Source organism: Dermacentor variabilis, chromosome 5, assembly GCF_050947875.1.
Source record: "Dermacentor variabilis isolate Ectoservices chromosome 5, ASM5094787v1, whole genome shotgun sequence".
NCBI lineage: Eukaryota > Metazoa > Arthropoda > Arachnida > Ixodida > Ixodidae > Dermacentor > Dermacentor variabilis.
The window spans coordinates 199,591,840-199,616,169 of NC_134572.1; the positions used below are offsets into that span (position 1 = coordinate 199,591,840).

General features: G+C 46.6%; 1 protein-coding gene across 2 annotated transcripts in view; it reads left to right on the plus strand.

Annotated features, from left to right (window-relative positions):
* The window catches only part of LOC142583430 (uncharacterized), a 1,100,669-nt gene that overhangs the window by 558,694 nt on the left and 517,645 nt on the right, over positions 1–24,330 (plus strand). For both annotated transcript variants that reach the window (XM_075693897.1, XM_075693898.1), the window contains one exon: positions 452–496. In XM_075693897.1, coding sequence (XP_075550012.1) covers positions 452–496 — 45 coding nt within the window. The remainder of the gene's footprint in view (positions 1–451; positions 497–24,330) is intronic.

Genomic DNA, 24,330 nt, shown 5'->3' on the forward strand with positions numbered 1-24,330 from the left:
CTGCAGCTTGTACTATGCGCGTTATTTTCATTGAAAGCATCGCAGCGAACGAGGGAAGAGCAATACTATTTCCCATTATAGAAAGAAAACTCAGATTAGTTTTCTGAGCATAAACGGGAAGAACGGGGGTTAGCCGAAAAGGCCGATTTTGAATAATTATATCATTAGAAGCCAACAAACACTGACACCAAAGTCAACTTAGGGGAAATTACTGGTGCTTAATAAATGAAATAAAGAAATTATAAATTATTGGAAATGAAAGTAGACGAAAACACAACTTGCCGCAGGTGGGCAACGATCCCACCTCTTCGCCTGCAATGCTCTTCCAATTGAGCTGCCGCGGCGCTGTTTCCCCATCCTCCTTCTTTTGTATGTATGTTTCCTAGTAGAACGCTGGGATTGTTGGCTAGTATGCTAAGCGTGGCACTTAGCCTGAGTGTTTTTTTTTCAGGGTCCACCTGGCAAGGATGGATCACCAGGAGAGAAGGGCATTCAGGTTCGTGAACTCATGTAACATTGTTTCCTTCTGTGTGCGCTTGTCCTCTGCAGCAAAGCACTGCCATTGCATGGTCCCTAGACGTATACTCAATTAAGCAAATACCACAATTTGCTCTGTCATTCTCTTCAGCGTTCTGCTGTTCCTACCGAAGGTGTTGATGGGATTCTTGACCGCGGCTGCAGCATTCCGACGGGCAAGCAATCGGAAAACTTTCACAGTGATGAAATTGCATTAACAAATCGTTCATAATGAAAATTAGTTCAGAACATTTCTGAATTTGTATCTGATAGCACATGTGCGGCCTTCGAGTTAAAACACATCATGTAATGAATGAGCGAACGAATGATTGAAAGAATGAATGAATAACTGAAATGAATCAATCAGTCAATCAATGAATTATTCCATCCATATATCAATCAATTAAAGAATGAGTCCCTCAATCGGTCACTTTAAAAGAACGGAATAGGTAATTTTTGCTTCTGTTACAGACTTCCTTTATATATATGTCGAAATAACCAGACACGAAAGACGACCAACAGAAGAAAATGAGGAGGAAAGTACCGGGAACCACTGCCACGTTCTTCCTTTTTGAAGTTCCTTATTACGCGGCTTGAAATTATCTTAAGGTGTACGTGTACTATAAATGCTCTATAACCTTCACCTCAACAATTACGAAGTTAAATTGAGGAAATGCTTTGAAGGCGACATTATACATTAAGCACCATCGTGCTACCTCGTACGACTAACACTGTTGAATATCACAATCCTTTTAGGAAAATGGGTGACGGAAACAAGGAAGGAGTGCTGCACCGTCTTCAGGTACAAAGTTAGAAAGAAGTAACTACTTGAAATCAACTTAATCTAAAGGGAGCTTCTTCTGGAGAAGGGAGAGAAAACAGGATTGGGATCACCTGTAGAGTGCGCGCGCTATCCGGTCTTCTGATCTCAGTGCCCACCTCATTTCACTTAGAATGGCTCCTCCGCAAACTTTACTCAGTTGACTCTTGTTCGCTGCCTCTTCTTTCCTTAAAGGGCCCCTCACCTGGTCTGGCATTTCAGCTGACAAGTCCAGTGCATACAATCCGCGCTAACGACTGTGTCTGCTAACTATTACATTGCTACGCGCCACGGAAAGAACCGAAATTTCAAACCGAACGCCGTTTTCCCTTCTGCTTACGGGCGCCGCGCTCACACTTGGAGAGTCGACGCACGATGCGCAAGTTAGCCTACGTACACGGTAGTGCTGTAACGTCGCTCATCGTGGCACGTGATTTACAGAGTATTCAGCGCAAGATTTGTTATTTTTTTAATCTGTTGCTCCAATAATCGAATTCATGTTTAGAGAAATAATAAAACACCCAAACCGAATATCTGCGTCCTTTTTTTTTTACTTCTGTTTCCGTTTCGTTTCTTTGTTCCCACGTCGTGCAGGCGCATGCGCAGATAACGAAACCATGCCACTTTCTACCGTCTTCCAGCGCATAATCGTGCTCTCCAATCCGCTTTGTGTCCGTCTCATTGTTCGTTTAGCACTGACGTATACCGCTAGCCAAGTGTTCTCGTGCACAGTGCCCAAAATGGTGCACTGCGCTAAACGAGGCAAACGCAACAGGTCGCGTGCGACGCCGTCATCGAAAGTGCGCCGCACCGCAACAGCGCGAGGAAGAAATACGGAGGCGGGGCGAGGGTTGCGTGCGTCCCGCAATCATCGAGCTCCGGTGAGGGAGAACCCAGGGAAGGATTGTCGCTTGCAGAAGCTAGACGGGGCATGTGGAGAGTGATATTCGGCTATTAATTAATTAGTTTAAAAGATTCTTGCGGCATTGTGTTCTCTAGAGGGCACGTAACAACTTCCAGCGTATAACCGAAAGTTGCAATGTAGGCTGATGAGGGAATATTTAATTCTCCACAAATATTTAACAAAGCTCTTCATTGTTTAATTTGTATGAACCGTTCTTTGAACAAAATAAGCGATTCGAACACGTGTGGTCTGGTATTGGAGTAGACTCAAATTAGAACAGCAATAAACAGACCGCCAACCAAAATGTTGTTGTCAAAGGCAGCTAGACGCTTTGGCTGCCACACGGAAGTTCTTTTCAGACTGCAAGCAAGGCTTCTGTGCGGAAGCCCAAACGGCCAACCTCTTCCGACAGCAGCATTTTTGGTCAGCGTACGGGTCATTTCATTCCTTATATAAAGCTTTTAAAGAGCTTTCATAATAGTGGTCGTCCTAACAGAAAACCCTCCGTAATGGCTTAGAAGATATGGTGCTCCACTAAGAGTACTGCACGGGCTTGATTTTTCGATTCGGATATATATATATATATATATATATATATATATATATATATATATATATATATATATATATATATAGTCATATCATAAAAAGCCAACAAACACTGACACCAAGGACAACATAGGGGAAATTACTTGTGCTTAATAGATGTAATAATGAAACGATAAGTTAATAGCAATTAAAGTGGATGAAGAAACAACTTGCTGCAGGTGGGAACCGCACCCACAACCTGCGCATATGGCGTCCGATGCTCTACCAATTGTGGGGTCTCTCACACCCATGCTCTTAGGACAAAGGAACGACAGCACATTAGTACGAACCATCACAAGGGCATTTATTGCACCTTTCATAGATCAATGCCTGCTAGCCGAGTTGCTATCCACAAAACATGCCAATGGGCGCGCGACAGATCTAGAAGTCCGACTCACTGCGACCGGATAGCGAGAGATTATGTTCGCCCCATGCTGGATCCCAACACCTGGTCCTTCGCGTGTACCGTCACGCGAACGGTAGCGCGTTCCAAGGCGGCCACGCGAGACGCTCTCGCAGAAGCATGGATCGGCGCACGCGCGGCACGGCACGTCCGCCCTTCTTGCTGTCCCGAACTCAAGAGAGCAAGCGCCTTGTCTTTCGGCGCCCAAGTAACCCCGCGTGTCGGCGGCGTTAGCAGCGCAACACTCGTGCCATCTCTCGTACTGCGCCTGAACCACTCCCACCGCCGTGGGCACCATGCCACGCGGCGAAGCCGGATTCTAGGAGACGCGCTATGCGGGAAAAACATATCAGGGGACGCGCGAGAGTCCCGCATGCCCACAGAATTGAGATACCGCGGCGCTGTTTCCTATCCACTTTCTTGGGCAATTATGCGTCCTAGTAGAACCGTGGGAGTGTTAGACATCGCCACAACTCACAGACCTGGGCGGAGGACGTGGCACCTATATATATATATATATATATATATATATATATAGTCATCATCATAGTGCAGGATGTAGAAGTGATAGGTAAGGTAAAGTGCAGTGGTCATACCTTAGTGAAAAACAGAAAGAACGAAATTGGTCAAGCAGAAACAGGTCAGCCTAGAGGCAGTATGGGTAAAACCGGACATATTCAGGCTGGTACTTGGAAACAAATATACAGCCTTAGAACAAGCAGATGACGGCGACATAGAGATAATGAAGGAAACCGTAACAAGGCTGGCTTCAGAGGCAGCAATTCAATTGGGAAGCAAGGCACCAAGGCAACCAGTAGGTAAGCTCTCTCAACTAAGAAAGACTCAAAATGAAACCACAAGGAATGAAAGTGTCTGGCTATACAGATAAGACAGAATTCACGGAACTGTCAAAACTGATCAACTAGGCGAAAATAAAGGACAAAGACTATAGAAACCGTAAAATACAGACGCAGCCTGAAATCAGTGAAAAGGAAACTCGGCATAGGACAAACCAAGATGTACGCCCTGAAAGATAAGCCGGGTAATATCATCAGCAATCTCGAAGGTGTAACGTTACACACGGTTTATAGTCTGTAGTGTTCCTAAAGGGAGTCACTTAGACACATATGTAAAGAGACGGATGTCGTCCGCCATTTTAATCTTCTCCCCCTAGTAACTTCTTCCTCGTCTTCTATGACTGTGCTGGAGAAAACCGCTTCACTACTCCCGACTTCATTGTTCATCCCTCCTGGTTTAATATTTAAAATCATTGCTGATCAATGCGTACTCCGTTTGCCCAGAGTCTCCCAAGTACCAGATGGTCTTCAGAATACCGTGCTCCGAAGCAATCTTGATTACTTGAAAGGGTCCAGGAAACTTGTCACTGGAAGAAAACTTGTCATTGCCACTCCATGCTAGAACCCGGTCGCCGGGTTTTACGACCGGTATAACGCTGCTGCGTCTTCTGTCAAAATTTCTCTTCATTCGATGTTTATATGCCTCTTGTTCTTTCACCCTTTTCTTCCTCTCGGAAAGCTTTACGTTATTAAGAAGGCCCAGTTCGCGATCCGCTGGAAATATGGGCACAGTCCCTGAAGCAGCGAAAAGAGGGCTGCATCCAGGACCACTCGTGAAAGAACGGCTGTGATGTCTCACAGCGGCTTCGAGGTAGCACTTCCAAGCACCTGCAAAGTTCGGGTGCATTTTTATGTACTGTTTCGTGTGTCGTATAGCACGTTCAGCGTGGTCATTAGCTGCTGGTTGATATGGTGAACAAAACTTTATTGTCATTCCTTTAACTCCCGCCCACCCTGCAAGCTTTTTGCTCTGAAAAGTAGCACAAACTAAGGTCGTTGTGTGTAGAAAACACCCAGCCTCAAGAAGAGCACTGACGCTGTTGGCGTATTCCTTTCCTGCAGTGGCCATAACCATCCTTGTAGATTAATCAACAGCCAGCTATAAAGCTTGTGTTTTCCTGGCGCCTTCCCCTTTCTTTCTGAGGTCCACGAATACCAAACGAACGATGCGAACTTTGTACTTGAGTGCTATGTGGTTATCATTATATCTGTGGGTTGCCTGAACTTGACTTTATTCGCCTGGCACAGATGGCACGTTCGGATGTAGGTTCTGGTATCATCCTTCATACCTGGCCACGTAAATCTTTTGAGCAGCTTATTGTGCGTGCTCGAGAAACCATTATGCCCCCCCCCCCCGGATTCTGGGGTGTCATCGTAGAGATTCTTTATATTGGGTACGATTGTGCCTGGAACATGATATTTCCATCGATAAACTTCATTTCTTCGTTGCTCTCCCAAAGCTTCACGTGATTAATTTCTTTAGGCTTGTTAAATGTGGTGGGTACCAGCAACCTAAATAGTGCATCGGCATCGGTGACGATGACATGAAAACTGTATTCCCAGAGCTTTTTTTTATCGCTGGTGGTAACCCACCAGCGATAAAATCTTATGCGGTTTCTTTCGACCTCGCGGTCAAAGCAGTGTTTAGAAGAAGTCTATAATATGTCACGAAAAAAAGAAGATATGGTTGAAAGGAGACCTACAAGCAATGGAGGACGCTGGCATTATTCGACCGTCAGTGTCACCATTTGCATCGCAGGTAACTATTGCTCTGAAAGAAGACGGAGCTTTCCGTCTTCCAACAGATTACCGAGCTCTTAATCAACAAACTGAGCTGATGCTTACCCAATGCCCAGTATTGATGACATAATTGAAGAGACCGATGCTTGTCGTTGGTTTTCAAGATTACACTTTTGCAAGGGCTCCTGGCAAATTCCATTGACTAAAAAAACGAAAAAGTAGACTGCTTTCACAACACCATTTGATTTATAAGAATATAATCGACTACCTTTCGGCTGGAAGAATTCCCCATCGTAGTATCAGAAAATTATGGACGAAACCATGAAGCCATACCTTGGCACGTTCTGCAACGTTTACGTTAATGATATCATTGTTTATTCAAAAACAAAGGAAGAACATCAGAAAAACCTTTCAGAAGTTTTGAATGCTCTCAGTCTTCCACATCTCAGTGAAATTAAAGAAATGCCTTCTTACAAGAAAAGCTGGTGTTCCTTGGAAGAATTTTTGATGGGTGCACGAAAAGTACAAAGCAGGAATCGGTTGAAATAATTTCAAAATTCGTAAGACCCTATGATATACACTCACTGCGTGTTTTCCTATGTCTATCCAGAAATTTCAGGGCCTTCATCAAAGACTATGTCATTAAGACACGATGTCTCACACGTTTGATGTAGAAACGTATACCTTACCAGTGGGATGACGAGTGTGAGAATGATATCATCGGACCCTATCCTACGAATACCAGACTTCTCCTTGCCTTTTGTGCTGAATACAGATGCGTCATATAATGAGACCGGCACCATTCTCTACCAGAAATCATCCGAGTCTAACCCCCAAAAGAATAATGTAGTCAGGTACTACAGCTATGCACTGAAGCCAGCTGAAATAAGTTACTCTACAACAGAAAAAGAAGCAGTGGCTGTCTTGAAAGCTGTGCAGTATTTTTCAACTTAACCTAGAACGCGCGAGATTCACCTTTTTCACGGATCACCAGGCGCTGACTCACATTCTTGGCATGACGCAACGAAGAGGATCGCATCGCTAGATGGCAAATTATCTCTAACAGTTTGATTGCGTCATTTCCCATCGCCCCGGTCTTCTCCCCCCTCTAGTATCTACCGATGTTTCCTGCTTAAACCACCTTTGTAATAATTCACCGTCAAATACCGTACTGGTTTTTGGAGACGCCATCGTAAGTGATACCCATAGAAAAGCCTTCTTTTAAGTCTTAAGCACTGTTTTACGCCTAATACAAAACCCGTTGACGTTTTAAGCATACCGCACTCCGCAACCAGGTTCGTCCCGGAAAAGAATGCTCGCGCTGTATTTCACATTGCATTGCTAGCTATAAACAATGAAATTCTGATTTTAAGACGTCTGAACCTGTCCGACCATTAGTTAATTACCTTGAGGAGCATAAACTTAGACCAGTAATATCTGACAAGGAAGGTTATTTTGTAATTATGCCAGATAACATGTTTTCAGAAAAAGCTATTTCAGCCATAGAAACGAATTAACATCCAGTAGAACTCAAGCCTTCAGCAGTTAAGGGAATAATAATAATAATTTTTGGGGCTTTACGTGCCAAAACCACTTTCTGATTATGAGGCACGCCGTAGTGGAGGACTCCGGAAATTTTGACCACCTGGGGTTCTTTAACGTGCACCTAAATCTAAGCACACGGGTGTTTTCTCATTTCGCCCCCATCGAAATGCGGCCGCCGTGGCCGGGATTCGATCTCGCGACCTCGTGCGCAGCAGCCCAACACCATAGCCGCTGAGCAACCACGGCGGGTGGTTAAAGGGAAGCTGAAACGGTTTTCAATTTCCATGAATTGCTGGGATTGGGAAGAATAGACCTAATAATTTACGGTTCCGAAATTTTTTTCTTCGTTTTGTTAATATAAGGGGCGGAAATCGCTTTCTAAATCACACCCGCGGACACGCCCCCATCGCTTCCCGGAGCGCCGGGTGAGGTGGTTACCAGAGGAGAGAACCGGCGAGAGTGACGTCATTCGCGGGGACCGAGCTGCCGGAACGGCGTGCTGGCATGTGCTGGCATGCCTCTTGCCGTCCTGCGCTTTACTGAACGACATTACGAGAGATCTGCCGCCGCCGCCGCTCACGTTTGTTTTCTTTTGCGATTTTCGTAAACTGTTCTTTCGTGAAGCTGCCCGTCACGGCAGCTTCACGTGCATGCTCGCGCGAGCAAACGCCGCTGGCACGCTGCGAAGCATAGACGGAAACGCGCGCGGTAATAAATTTTTGGTGACCGGACTTCGTGCGTAGCTTCCACAGCGTTGCACCTGAGGTATGAAATAGAGTGTAGGCTTGCCTAGTGACATTCGACTACGGTTGCAGTTATCGTGTTTACCACAGGGCCGTGCTAAAACTGCCTAATATCTTTACGTCAGCATTTGCGATTGTGGCTCGATCAAGAATCGGTATGCGTGCTCCATGCAAAGTCGTTGAACCATAGTATGAATATTGCACATATAATACCTTTGGCCATATCTGGATGTGTATGATAAGCAACTTCCATGACTGTACCTCGCAGCACTGCATGTGCGCGCTTTGAAACGCGGCACTTATGTTCGCCATCGTGTATCAACACTCAAAAAACCACGGGACTTTAGACAAGCAGCGGCAAGGTGCTTGACATCGCGGAATTGCACCCATGTTTACAATCAAATGAGAAGTTAGTGCTTGGGCATTCTTCCAGCAGCAAGTTCCCAGTGACACTTTAGCGCATTTTTTCTCCCGTCATTGGAACGTGCAGCAACATGAAAAAAAAATACATACGTACCAGCTAAGATTTCCAACGCGCGAGAAGGTGCACAAATCGCTCTCGCTGTTGGCACGCTCAACATCGTCGTTGCCGCCATCGTTTTCCGTATCTGCTGTCGGTTCGAACATGTACGGCGAAAATACAAGCTGTCCGAGACAGCGAGAACGTTCCATAATGCTTACAACTCAGCTATGAAACCAGAACAGAACAGCGTGCTACGCTCCGATACGGCGGCGCCGACCGGCGACTGCCGCGAATGACGTCACAGCTGCCGCGACCAATCACGGGCAACAGCGGCGTTCGCGCGATGCCCTGAGGTGCTGGTGCGAGCTGTCTTCAAAAAACAGCCACTTGCGTTTGTTTCCGCTCATTTTGAACCAGATATTCGTGTTCAGGGGACTCAAAACTGTAGAATGCCGCAGAGAACTCATTTTTTTTTCGAAAAGTGTTTCAGCTTCTTTAAGCAACGAGCGGTTGACCTCCTGTCAAGACATAATCTTGGTAGGGTTGTCTTTAATGTGAAGAAAGCAAAATCCATCACCTTAGAACTGTTCTTCTCGGCGAAGACAAATAAGCAAGAAATTCATTTTCGTTCTATAGTGTCAGAGAAAGGGACGTGGCAGGTCTGTGTCGCTTGTTGCCTACAGAACTGCTTAGCTTGGCTAGTTTTTTCAGACCCCTTTTGCTTGCGTAATTCTCAGGCACTAGTTCAGTATTTAAAAGGTGAAATTCTCGTAATTGTGCAGCTTTTCGTATGGATATCGAAGACCTGTATTATTCCTTGCCGCATGATGGGCTGCTAAATTCCGTAAATGAGTGCATTAAAGAACACGTGCAAGAGTCGGTTTTGATTGAAAGATGCGGTGCTTTCACGGGAGCTTTTCTAGAAATTCTTTCAGCGTACTTGAAGTCGACGCTGATTAGGTGGAGAGATGGTGTTTTCTGCAGAAATCAGGCATTTGTAATGGCTCAAAGGTTGCCCATATTCTTAGCAATATTTACCTGAGTACGGTTGACAGCTGCTTAGAGATAGCCTTACTTGATAGCTTCATCAAGATATTTCGTTACGTTGATAATTACCTGATTTTCTACAATAGGGAAGAATTCGATTCCGCTGCTACCTCAGTAAGTGAGCAATTTAAACTTTCTGGAGGAGGATTAATGTTTACCAAGGAATTTCCTCAGCGACGCATAATTCAGTTTCTTGACATTTCCTTGGTCTTCGAACAAAGTCACGTTTTTTGGCAGTACTCCCCAAAATCTTCGAAGCCTTGCTAAACTTTCAATCCAAGCATTTCAAAGTAGTAAAAAACGGAATTGCCATGTCACGCCTTATGTCTTCTCTCACCAGATCCTGCATGCACAAAATGACCACCAGTTTTAATGCGCAGGTGCGGCGCCTATTAGAAGCCGGTTATCCTAATGTCGCAGTTGCCACTGTGGCTGAGCGCCTAAAGAAGTCGGTTTCGAGGGAGGCGGACGTGATTACAGAAAGCAGTAATAGCAAAAAAAGAGTAGTGGCTATTCCGAACATTCCTTCAGTTTCGCAGAGGCTTAAAAAAGCTGCAAGTAGGTATGATGGTAATGTTACTTTCACTGCTCCCAATAAGCTAGGGAAGATATGCGCAGCCAAGGGGTTCACTAAAAGAAGGCTGAGCAGAAGCTTTCGCGACGAGCTCGTTTACCTGGCGAAACATGTACAACGTACATAGAGGATGTTTTGAAATTACGCGGAATCGTCTGCGCTCCCATGAAAGACGAAGAAAACGTAGGACACCTGCTGAACGGAATCGCTAAAGATGTTTATAATTTTCTTATAACGAAGGAAGATCTTAGTACTCCGTCTGATCTGAAGAAGCACTACCGGACGTTTGAAGCGCTGAAAATGAGTAGGATTGGACCAAAGTTCAGACGCTTGGACAATGTTAGTACTATTGCAAGTGTGTCCGTCCCAATCCATGACGACTTCTCCTCGGTGATACGGCAAGTTGTTAAAAAAGAGCTTGAAAGCCGCAAAGTTGTTGGCGACGCTCATGTGTGCCATCAGTGTGCATTTGATGATCGCTCTCGTGTGCCACCTGGGGACGTCAGAATTACCAAGAACATCGCAGGACCTATGCTGATCGTCCGGAGAGGAGCAACTTGCCACAGCAACCGACAAGTACCCAGCAAGCTGGCCTCATTTTAAACTCGAAGAAATGTCATTTCGGTGAGCGTCAAGCCCTTGTACTAGGCTTTTTGGTCGACAAAGACGGCATACGACCAGACGCAGAAAAGATAGCAGCGGTTCGCGACTTCCAACAGCCACGCATGGTGAAACATCTGCGAAGCTTTTTGGGCCGTTGCTCATATTTCCAGCACTTTATCAAGAATTTCGCACAGCTTGCCTCTCCCCTCACGGCTCTCCTTCACAAAGACACCCGATACTTGTGAGTTGAAGACTGCGAGTCGGCGTTTCATTACCTGAAACATTTGTTGACTTCTGGACCGGTTCTGCGGCATTTTGATCCGCAGGCCTCAACTGAGCTGCACACTGAGGCCAGCAGTGTGGGTTGTTGCGCTGTGCTTGTTCAGCTCTGCGGTCGCCGTGAGCATGTCATTGCCTACGCTGGTCGGACACTTACAAAAGCGAAGACAAACTACACCGTTACAGAACTCCAGTGTCTAGCAGTCGTCTTCACCATTCAGAAGTTCCGTCCGTATCTACATGACCGCGCATTCACGATAGTGACTGACCATAATTAACTCTGTTAGCTCGTTGGGCTGCGTGACCCGTCTGGCCGGTTGGCCCGCTGGGCTTTGCGCCTTCAAGAGTACAACTTTTTCATTAACTACAAGAGCGGGCGCTTTCACACGGATGCTGATTGCCTATCCCGTCTCCCTTCGCCGCACACTAAAGCTGAGGATGATGACTTCGATGACTACCTAGTTTCCATCTCTTCCGACTTTCCAGACCTGCGTACCTTCGAGAGCGAGCAAAGTTGCGACCCTACCTTGAAAACCCTACGGGCAGCTGCACGTGAGCCAGCAGGAACAACACCGTTTACTTTTCGTAATGGTTTGCTGTACAAAAAAAAGTTACTCGGCGGATGGTCCCCCATTGCTTCTAGTTGTGCCCGAAAACCTGCGCCCTGCTGTCCTTCGTTCCAGGCATGACGATATCACGTCCGGGCACCTTGGCTTTGCCCGCACACTACACCGACTTCAACAGAGATTTTTCTGGCACAAGCTCTGGAAAACAATGAAACAGTGTGTCGCCAGCTGCACTGTTTGCCAGCGCCACAAGCAAACGACGACTGCTCTAGCAGGCTATTTGCAACCAGTTATGCCACCGACGTTACCCTTTGAAAAAGTAGGCATCGACTTGCTTGGCCCACTCCCAATCGCGTCAGCTGGCTGCCGCTGGATTATAGTATTCGTAGATTATCCTACTCGCTACACGGAAACGGCGGCACTTCCATCTGCAAATGAAGCAGATGTACCTTCATTTTTGTTGCATTACGTCATATATGAAGTATACTTCATCACGGCGCTCCCCGGGTTGTCACAAGTGACTGTTGACGGCAATTCAGCGCCGACGTTGTTGACGAGCTTTTACGGCGTTGTGGTTCTGCATATCATTATTCCACTCCTTACCACCCGCAAACCAATGGCCTCACGGAGCGGACGAATCGAACCCTGAACAACATGTTACCAATGTATGTCGCGGCTGACCATAAGAATTGGGACGCCGTCTTAAGTTTTGTAACGTAGGCGTACAATAGTGCCAAGCATGAAGTTACCGGATATGCACCGTCCTTTTTGCTGTCCGCACGCACTCCCCACAGCTTTATGGACACTATTCCACCTTTATCCTGCCAAGAAGACCCTTTCATCGCCCAAACTCTGTGTCGTGCTGAGGAAGCACGTCGACTGGCGCATCTTAGGACGTTGTCCTCGCAAGGCAACAGTAACAGTCACTATGATGCGCGGCATATCCTCGTCAGCTTTACTTTGTATGTTTGGTTGTGGACACCTGTTCGCAAAAAGGAATTGTACCGCAATTTTCTCGCCATATACACCGGACCATTCGTTATACTCAGCCGCTTGAGTGATGTGAACTATGTCGTCGTCAAAGTGACAGCAAATAATCGGCGTTCACGTGCTACGCAAGTTGATCACGTGGCCAGACTCAAGCAGTACCATCACAGGTCCCTTTAACTCGCTCAGGGAGCTTCGTCTGTCCCCGCGTAATATGTCGCAGCACTGCGCGACTGAGGCAGAGAAAGAAGAATTAGAGTGCGCGCGCCTGATCTCGGAGTACTCTGCGCCGGCTGGGCCTCACCTGTAGCTTCCGCTCGGAACTCATTTCACCCTGTAAATAAACATCATTCTTTACACCAAAATATACGTATCGAACGCTAAGGCAAAACATGGTTACCCTTAGTTAATCTTGGTTGTCAGTCCACGTTAGTCTGGTTGTCTAGCTATGTTGCGGCGTTTAGCCAGTCGTTCGGCGCGCTGTTTGTGTGTTTCCTGCGTGATTCGTTTCCTCTTCATCTCGTTCCGATGCCGATTCCAGGCCTCCCCCTGCTTATCAGAACTGTCGCCGTCCATACTGCCGCCTCAACTGTTGTTGCTGCGCACGCGAGCTCTCTTTTTCAATCAGGCATGCGACGCAGATGGCAAAGCGAGCAGAGGTGAGCGCAACGACGACGAACGCGGAGTTACGTCATAACAAACGGTGGCGGCTGAAAGGCGCGGCGCTGCACAGCGGCGGAACACCTGTGTCTTGGTGGCGTATGCGCAGTAGTGACTAGGTTGTGAGAGAGACAGGACTATCCGCGGCGAGGCGCGCGTTGTGACGTCATGTGCCTCCTCAGAGCACCGCCACGGCGAAATCACAAATTCGCGGCCAGTAAAGCTTTCGCTTTCAAAAAATATTTTTTCGGCATATTATTGCACCTTTACCGCGTACACAGGCGTATAACGTAAAAACTGTTCCAAACTTTTCTATTCCAATTCTGCAATCAGCCCACCACGATTGGTCAAAAATTTTTGGACCACACCCCACGAGAACCGCGATAGCTCGCTATCTGCTAAGATGTGTACGCAACGATTATGCATAATTTGACCAAACAAAACAAACATAGTTCTTTCTGATTCTACGCCTTTTTGCCATCGGCTATTGGTCAAGTGTTTTCGGGCAGCACACACATCACCCGGCTCTCACGCGACGTCAAAGTGTCAAAGTGACGCGTACGCGTTAAAGATGCATTAATATGCCGAAAAAAATTGAATTTTCCTATGAACAGCCGCAAGCTGCACCGTTCCGAAAGTAGTAAAAGATGGCTGCTGCCAATCGCTCCAGCACGGGCTACTGGCCTCCGCCGGAGAGCATGGGTTTCATCATCATCATCATCAGCCTGGTTACGCCCACTGCAGGGCAAAGGCCTCTCCCATACTTCTCCAACAACCCCGGTCATGTACTAATTGTGGCCATGCCGTCCCTGCAAACTTCTTAATCTCATCCGCCCACCTGACTTTCTGCCGCCCCCTGCTACGCTTCCCTTCCCTTGGGATCCAGTCCGTAACCCTTAATGACCATCGGTTATCTTCCCTCCTCATTACATGTCCTGCCCATGCCCATTTCTTTTTCTTGATCTCAACTAAGATGTCATTGCGGCACGAGCAGCAATGACATCACGAGCAGCAAAACCCATGCTGCACGAGCATGGGTTTATTTGCGTGTAATAAAGCTTTTTGTGTGGCCGTGTAACGTTTTCGAGAACTTTCGGCACGTTTACGACCTCGATCTGACAGCTCTTTTTTGGTGAGGATCCGTTTTAGAGTCATGCTTAAGCTTCCATTGGATGCCGCCGCGATTGTCGACGAGCCATCGCAAGCTAAGTAAGAGAAAGCAGGCCAATCACCGGCCCACCCTCTTCATCTGGTTATCGATATTCAGTGCAGTGGCTCGGCACCATCGAATCCCTCTCCACCTGAGCATGCTCCTCGCCTCTTGTGAGCCAATTAGATAAGGCAAGCCCCTCCGTGCAGGTGATGTTGTTCCTTTTTCAAGCAAACAAAAGTAACCTCCTATGAAAGTGGAGAGCGTTTGATTGGTCTGTTGAGACAACCCGGCGGGTGATCGCCCGATGCTTGCTTCTGTGGTTACGCAAATTTGACGTCAGGAGATTGTAATAAAAACATATTGGAATAGTTTTACGTTTTATGGCCCCTGTACCGGCATCCCACGTCTTGTGCTCCACGTCTACGAACATTGCTAGCATGTCGGCGAGGGTCTTGTTCAGGCGCTCCGTAAGACTACTCGTCTGCGGATGGTACGCACCTGTCCACCTGGGGCTTGTCTGGCTAAATGATAAAAGGTGTTACCCAAACGCCAGTCTATGACGTAGCGTGTCGAACTGTCAGTGCATATGTACAAAGTAAAAAAAGCAAACAAAGAATAAAAGATGAAAAAACTAAAAAAGAAGGAAGAAAGGAAAAATGAAAGAATACAAAATAATAAACCAGACAAAAAGAACAACGAAGTTGTGTGTTTGTGCCTTTTTTCAACTAATATAGCATAACCGCCATCGTCATCAGCCTATTTTGTGTCCACTGTAGGACGAAGGCCTCTCCCTGCAAACCCCTATTGTCCCTGAGCTTTTCCACTATGCGAACATGGAAGACCAGCGAAGCTGCCTTGTTTAATAGCTTTATTGAGTTCTATATGGCGGTTATATTATGTTAAGTCTAATCCAGGTACATAGCCGTCATATAACACTTAATATAGCTATAGAGCAAAACACCTTCGCTGTTCTTGCATGTTCACATAGTGCAAGGACTCTGAATTTCTGGTCTCCAGGCTTCGTCAAGATGGCGGCGTCTCGTTCATATGTCGTTGAGACGGCCTTTTCGGCGTCTTCGTCGGCGGCATAGGGTCTTCGTCAGTTCGATTAACAGCAACCGCACCTCAATCGGTTGCTGCTTTTAGTTTTCCCTATATGGGCTTGCGGACCAGCCCCAGGATGGAGCGGTGTGTGTGTGGGACAGGTAGCGGCCGGGTGACGGTGAACGGGACGATCGTCGAGGGCTACACTGAGTGGCGGCTAGGTAGTGAGTGATGTGCGAGGCGACGAACCCTTGCAGTCCCAAGTCACGGTATGGGCATCGGCAGTAGACTTGACATGGTGCGCTTCTCCGCATTGGCAGCCTAGCGGATGGTGATTAGAAGCGCGCAATGCGTCTGTCTTCCTCGGGTAGTGGCGCTGTGCGACAGACGGGCGAGCAGGCGGCGGCGGTGGCAGAAGACGGAATTGCGGCGGTAGTGGGCCCTGGCGTGAACTTGGACAGGGACGGCGAGTGACGGCCGCGTAGCTCATCGCTTCTGGCAGGGGACGCGGCAATTCAGGTTGCACTTCGGAAACTCGCAGTGACCGCCGAAGTTGGTCCTTGACCATACCAGTAACCGAGGGCACCAGAAGTCGCGACAAAGCTAGCATCTTGCGCAATGCCTGACGCACAATTGTCCTCATGGTCTCTTGGAGGTCGCCGGAGCCCAGTACACGGATTGCCCACTGAGGCGTGAGCACTTGGCGGTTGTATTGCCTAGCGTGCATTCGCATACATTTTCCCACCGTCATCTCATCTGTCAAAAACTCAGCTACGGTCTTCGGCGGGTAGTGGATCACTCCAGCGGATAGTTTTTGCGTTACGCCTTGCATCTGTTCTGGGTCGGCGTGCCGGAAATAACGTGCCTTCTCTTTCGTGAAGATGGCGATGATCTCATTGGGTAGTTTCCCTCGGTTTTCCAGCAGAACGTGGACCCCTTCTTTTCGGACAGCGCTCGTGAAGGTCCTCAGGAAGTTACTATGGAACAGGTCCCACGTTGTGAGGGTGGACTCCCGGTTCTCGAACCAAGGAGAAGTACCCATGGCGTAGCTTATCCTCACAGGTCCAGTTGTTGTAGGTCGAGATCCTTTTTAAGGTTTCCAGCCAGGTTTCGGGATCCTTCGACGAAGCTCCACGGAACGTAGGCGGCTCCCTGGCTTGTCGAAGGATGATGGGGGACGCTGGGGCGGCCATTGTGGTTGTTGAGTTGGAAACAATCTTCCTGGTCATATCAGGAAGAAGTCCGTGCTCCTGGGGCAGTCCCTGCAGTCAGCGGTTAGCTCGCTGGTCCTTTGCGACGTTCTTGTTGTATTTGTGGTTCGGCCTTGGATCGCGCCTTTACAGGGGCACCCGGTACATGGAGCACCAGCACCTCCACCAGATGTCACTTAGTAGTGATAGTTGTTAACTAAGCTTTTATTGGGGGGACTAATGGCCACAAAAGCAAGTTACACTCAAAGCACAGCGATAGTGGTGAAAAAAGTCGGTCATCCTCGAAATTTCATCTGCCGGTCGAGCACGTTGGCGTTTATACATAAAATATTGAAGGTTCCAGAGTAATCGCTGGTGCCCACGTGTCTTCCAAAAGGTAATACACAATTCTCATCGCTCATGCAATCAGATTACGTAAGCTTCGGTGACAAGACACAAAGGATAGAACTATCTATAACATTCCAGCAAGTTCCAATGATGCGGGCGCGTCTTGCGCTGAGCGATAAATCTAAGTTCTTCGTGGGTGAAATGCAGTCCCCGAGAAAACAATAAATAAGTACACGTGTCATATCCCGGAAATGCGCGTAAAAAGCTGCGTCCAAATATCGCATTAGCAAGTATCATAATCATCAGTGAATTTTTACAGCCAAGCTGTATATAGCTACTCTCCGGTGGTAGCCGATGTCCATCCGTCTATCTGTCACTTCGACGCGAAAACGTTTTCGCCTCCAGTTTCTTTTGTATGCTCTGTAGCTCTCAATTTAATGTAGGCACCTTGGAAAAAACTATACTGCAATTGGCGGCTAAGACGACTCTATCATTACACTGAGTTTTATTTACCTGTCATAGTTAGTTCGCAGTGAAGTTGTGAACGGTACGGAATCCCCGTCTGCTGTCAATACATGAACTTCTATGGAAGGAGTAAGGTTCCAGAAAACGACTCTAACTCTTGTTTTGTCCACAATATCCCAAAATACCCTAAATGAAAATTAGCCCCTAAGACGATTCTAACATTAGGACGACTTGCATCTACTTTTCTTAAATACGTAGGTCACAGTGAAGTTATAAATATTGTGGAATGCCCGTCTGCTCTCAATAGATGCGCAGCTACGGGAGGGAAAAGGACAGCCTGATGTTTGCATAATTAATAATACTAATACTCATATTACTAATAATATTAATAAAAGTAAAAATAGTAACTGTAGACACATAGATGTGTCGATTGAGGTGAAACACACCACACCTTCGTTGCTCGTCCTTCACACAGTGGAGCGCTTGATGAATTTTATTATAACGAAGATTTGTTTACCCACTTCCTTTCTTTGGGTTCCTCGCTGAAGAGCGTATATTGAGTATTAGTGTGTCGAGTTTATGTGGCACGCTTGCCACCCATCAGCCGTGGCTTACCTTTCCAGACCTCGTTAAATGTGCTTTCACCACCACGCACCCAGTTTCACTACTGGTAGGTGCTATGGTTTCATTTTGATTCATTCTCTGAATACGCAAATTGTATAAGGTCGCGTGGTAGTGATGGTGAAGAAAGCATAACTGTAAATGACAAAACTCGTTGTCTTATTGGACGAACCTGGGCCCTCAAAAACATAATAATAATATTTGGGGTTTTACGTGCCAAAACCACTTACTGATTATGAGGCACGCCGTAGTGGAGGACTCCGGAAATTTTGACCACCTGGGGGTTCTTTAACGTGCACCTAAATCTAAGCACACGGGTGTTTTCGCCCCCATCGAAATGCGGCCGCCGTGGCCGGGATTCGATCCCGCGACCTCGTGCTCAGCAGCCCAACACCATAGCTACTGAGCAACCACGGCGGGTTCTCAAAAACAGGCTGCACTCAAAGTACTACAATAGCGGCGAGCACAGTCGGCGATCGTCGAAAATCTGATCAGCGGGTCGAGCACGTCGGCTTTTATACATGAACCATCGATCGTTCCAGAGTAATCGCTGGTGCTACGTGTCTTCCAGAAGGATCTACACCATTCGCGTCGTGTATATGTGTAATCAATACATAAGGTTCGGTGACAACAGATAGCGGATAGAACCATCGATACCATTGCAGAAATATCTGATACATGCAGGCGCATCCTGCGCTGAGCAATAACATTTGTTAGAAAATGAAACGCAGTCATTCGATAAACAAGTACACGTGTAAATAAATGCCCCCCCCCCCCTTGCTCGCCGTGGTTGCTGAGTGGCTATGGTGTTAGGCTGCTGAGCACAAGGTCGCGGGATCGAATGCCGGGCAAGGCGCCGTATTTCGATGACGGCGAAATGCGAAAACACCCGTGTACTTCGATTTAGGTGCACGTTAAGGAAGCCCAGAGGGTTCAAATTTCCGGAGTCCTCCACTACGGTGTGCCTCATAATCAGAAAATATTTTGGCACGTAAAACCTCATAATTTAAGTACCTTCCCGCCCCCTTAAGAAAACATAGTCCCGGTGCTATCAACATAAAAGGAGATAGAAAAACAAAAGGACACTTACTAAGAAAATGTAACAAAAAAAAACTAAGTACAAAATAACGTAGTCCAAGAGAAGTTCAAAACTCAGCTATGCAAAAGTGCCAAAGTTCGTTAGCGCCGATAGAATGGCTTAAATTGCACAAAATGGACGATTTCAGGCCGTGAGCGGCGGCACTGAGATAGCGAAATGTCGTCTGGCACAGCCTCATAGTCGAGTACTCCAATGCGTCGCATGATCTTTTATGGCTCATTCACGCCGGCGACTTGAGCAGGTCGCGCGACCATTTGCGGCTCGCGATCAAAAAGCGACCGAAGGCGACTGATGTTCACACCGGCAAGCCCGGCTGCGCGCGACCTGCAAGTCGCAATCCCGGAGATTATCGTTCACAGCGAGGACTCTCGGAATACACGCGCAATTTGCCGCGACGTGGGAGGAGGCAGGATGTAGACACATGAACGATCACTTCAGTTTGTCAGCTTTGCGACGACAATCACGTGACTGAAAAATCGCGCAGAGAGCGACTGGCCTAAAATGGTCGCTTTTCGAGGAAAGCGACTGCGTGCGACTATTGGCGACTGGTCGCTTTGCGACCAACTTGGTCGCGCGACCACTGTCAGTCGCTGTTGTGAATGAGCCCTTAGGGTCCTAAATAGCGGCGTAAAAGCGTCCCGCTAAGTGCTGGCCGGCGTATAGGGATCGAAACCGAAGCACGGTCGCCGGCCTGGTATTCCCCGTTGCGTCGTCGAAGATAGTAGTGTCGGCTGTCAGTCGTCTGCGGGCTCTTGATGCGCAGGCGTGCGAACTGTCGGGCTTCTTCGGCGCGCTGGATATTGGCGGTGACGTCGACGTTTCCTTCGTCGGTGACGTCCGGCAGAATGGCATCGAGAGTCGCGCTAGGGTTTCTGCCGTAAACCAGATTGAGCGGCGTGATTTGTGTTGTTTCTTGCGTTGCCATGTTGTAAGCGAACGTTACTTACAGCAGGGGCACTATAACGTAAAACTATTCCAAACTTTTCTATTCCAATTCTGCATTCAGCCCTCCCCAATTGGCCAAAAATGTTTTTTGGACTACCCCTACTTCACCTGTCTATCACGCGATGTCACGAAAATCGCGATAGCTCCTCATCTGATATGACGTGTACACACTGAATATGCATGATTTGAACGAACAAAAGAAAGTTATTTCTGATTCGACGCCTTTTCGCCATTACCCGCCGGCTATTGGTGAAAAGTTTTTGGACTGCACCCGCTTCATCTGTCTGTCACGCGGCAACACAAAACCACAAGAACTCACCGCGTCAAAGTGACGTGTAGGCAAGCCTGTGGCATGTTGCGTGTTTCGCGTCCAAGCCTTGAGGTGGCGCCAACATCGAAACGACAGCAGCGCACCGCCGGCGGCGGTAAATGAAACCAGAACTAAGCCTTTTAATGTAATTCTATTGTAAAACAAATAACCCTAAGACCTGGAAATAATTAGCTTTCAAAGTAAGTTATTAGCAGGTACAATGTAGATTTTCTGAAAAGTGTAACGGTTCGTTATCTGAAACGTGTAAGTGTTTGTCCGTTTGATGGAGTCGTCAGCGGCGAACAAGCGTCGGGAGTAGACGACGGCAGCAGACGACCTGAAAGTTTTGGCAGAACCGCTGGAAGCGAGCTGGATGCCTCCTAATGCCGCCCAATTATCATGTGCACTGCTGTGCAAAATGGTGCAACATTTCCGGCTACAAGGGTGCGAAGCGTTTCTTCAAAGGTCCTGCGGATCACAGGTACGAGCGTCCACGTCCGTTTCTATGACTGTCGCGTAACTTTGGGAAGCAGAAGTAAGCCGCCATTACGCAACAAAACCGTTATTTGAGACAGTTACAGGCTGCGTGTCGTGTCAACGAGTGTAGCATTATTTATTTTATTCTTGCTTTTAGTCTACTTTTCGGCAAATATACACGAGGCGGTGGAAAGCAAATTAAATCTCAATGTGCAAATTCGGGTGGGCCAAAGGCACGCGCATTGCATTTCTCTCACGGTGAAAATGACTTTTATGCGAGAGAGACACTTGGTCGCTTGCTATATTCTGCCCGTATACTTTGTAAGAGGCAGCTTTCCGCATAAGTGGCACGTCAAGAGACTCGCCTTAGATTAAGTGCTTCTGCAGACTGTAAACAAGCGGATATGTTACACAAGTAGCTACATTAGCAGGCGTAGTTTTAACGCATCCTTAGTGAAAGCCCTGATGATTTCCCAGTCTGTTTACTCAGTGCCACGGTAGATGTATGCGCTAATTCTGAAATACTGTTTTGATGTATGTTGTACAGATAGAGAGGACAATTAATGAAATGTGACGAAATCATCGCTTCCGGGGACGGGGTTGCGTTGCCGCGAAGGCACCAAAACTCGATTGCTCGAGGCCGCAAAATTTACTCGCGCGCGCGCGGCACGGCGACTGTACAAATACGTATAGTGAGCTTCCGCGCGCTACGGCGGTCCCTCACTGGGCGAGCCGACGTTGTAAATGACGCAGATCCAGGAGATAAATGTCTGTAGAGGCGGTGCTCGAGAAGGAGAATCCTTCAAAGCGTCGAAGGCCGCGCTTAGCGGAAAAGGGGTGTACAGTCCGGCCCACGTTTTATGGGCACGTTTTCGTTACTGGTAGTTCTGTTTAATAAGTTACGTATGATCAGCTTTTTTTTTTCAGTTCTTTTTCAATACACGCATGAAGTAACAGGACAAGCATACTTAATGAAAAATTTTGCATGTTTGGCTAATGAAAATTTATCATACAGATATCAAATACTATAGGTAGTCATTAGCATACGGCATTTTCCTGCATTAAACTGTCATGCCATTCAGAAATCCAAGCTGTAGCTTTTCTTGTATAAGTAGCATAGAATGCAGAAGTGCTAAACACAACAAATGATCAGCTTCGTTTCTTATCATTTGAGACCGGAAGCCAGGCTTCAGTATGCAAACAGGCCGGATCTTTCGATCAAATCAAGGAGCCAAATACATCGAACATATGGGCTCTGCTGCAAACACTTCACACGGGATTGCTTCACAAGTGATGCCTGCACAAGGCTCACACGAGGAGCAGTCCCCTCTGTGAAGGTGTGCGAACCTAAACTTAGGCCCTTGGTGCACCCAGGTGAACATAATTTATCATTCAACAAGTATACCTAAGGAGTCCTTTGGTAACGCCACTATATATATGTGTCATGTATTCGAGTATGTGAATGTGAATATATTTTTTTATTGCAGACTTTTTCAAGTATGTCATGCAAGAAGGTAAGCCTCTTATTAAAAAAAATATTCCATCCTGAGCAGAGCGAGTTCTTTTTTAAAATGTGCGAAAGCAAATTTGCAAAGCACAGAGGAATGATCTACTTCATTATTTCTTTGTTTATGAAAGACTGCGCTACATGCACCAGCGAATAGTTCCCTGTGGTACAGTTCTCTTTTTTTCTTTTTTGCAGACATGCTCCAAAAAAACTCTCTGCATGACCATGGTAAGCATCCGCTATTAGTTTATGCAGCGTTAACACGCCTGATAATAAATATTGGCTCATTGCCCTGTCAACCCCCTTCCCAAGTACTGAACAGTATTTTGTCAATGCAGACTACTGCCGAGCACCTGTGGCACTGGAATGGCAAGGCGCAGACGCAAACAAAAGTTTTCATCAAGATAACGTAGCTGCATGTTACATTCTACATTTCGAAAACTAAGCGGAAAAAATTTCATTAGCAATTGAAATAGCACCTTAGCCTCATCAGCATTAGTGGCTGCTGACTCCTGTGGTGTAGTTACTTTCCTCACAGGTGTAACTAACGTTTTATGGAAAACACGTGGAGGGCGGGAGATGGAAATTCAAGATGATGAACAAAACGAGAAATGTTTCGACAAGTGGACTTTTCTTCAATGCCTTGAAGAAGGCAAGTCCACATGTCAAAACGTTGGCTCCTGCATACACCTTGTTCTCGTTTTGTTCGCTAACATTTTATGACTCTAACCAATGCCAGTGCAATAGGGTAACCAAATAGTTTCGTGAATCCAAAGTTGCAGCTTCAATACTTAGGCATATCAAGCTTACTGTAAGACATTAAGTTACAGAGTACCTGCATGTAGGAACACCCATTCTTTAAAGCCACAATGTTGCACTGCTCCCTCACCACCATTTTGCCGAAAAGCTTTTTCTTGCACAACAAGCCACTGGCGAATTCTACATATTTCAGATGGTAGCTGGAGTGTTGCCTCATAATATTTCTTTACTTCAATTTCACCGAGACATAGAATTTAAAAGAAACATTTTTCTCCGCAGAGAATGCTCAGCTTCATAGCAGTGGAGGAGAGGACGACAATCGCCCCTCTGGTAAGTTTTCCTTCACTTTTCAGAATGGTTAGCATGTAAACAGGTTGTCTGTTTGTTCCCGATACCTCAGTCACCTAGGTGTATTTCATAGCAGTGTTTTGCCACTGCCGTCATGGCCCTGCTTAAGTGCAAGGTGCATACAGCAAAAGAAAAAGTTATGATATGCAAGTGGTTTCATCGATCAGCTATATATGCGAAAAAATATGAAATTTGTTTCACTAGAGAACTTCTTTATTGTATTCGCAATAAAGTACTATACAACCTCCGCTTGTGTGGGCGTTGGTATGATTGTTTCATTTGTTTTTTCTACTTTGCAGATGACGACTTGACCACAACAGCCACGCCCCTGTTATCGGAGCCAGTCGACCTGACAGATGAATGTAAGTGCACTCATAGTTTGCACGTTGTTGTTCTGTACATCCCAGAGTTTAAAAAGGCACTTAAACACAAGCTACCGCACACTGAAAAAATATGCCCACTTGATCATGGTGGGCTACTACACCATGGGTATAAGCTTCCTGTAACAAAAATACTGTTCTTAAAAATTATTCTAGAATCCTTAGACATTCAAATAAAGTGTCTCTATAAGTATGTGCCAGCAATACATAAAATTGAGGAGCCTACTTAATTGAATGACAGTATGAGCGGGGTGATGAAAGTGAGTATCTATACAGCCTCCTGGTGTGGGCCATTCGATTTGTTAAAGAAATGTCAAACGTTTCATAGAATTCATATATAACAGCATATAATTGCAAGGCTCGCTTTTGTTACTACTAAACATCCCATG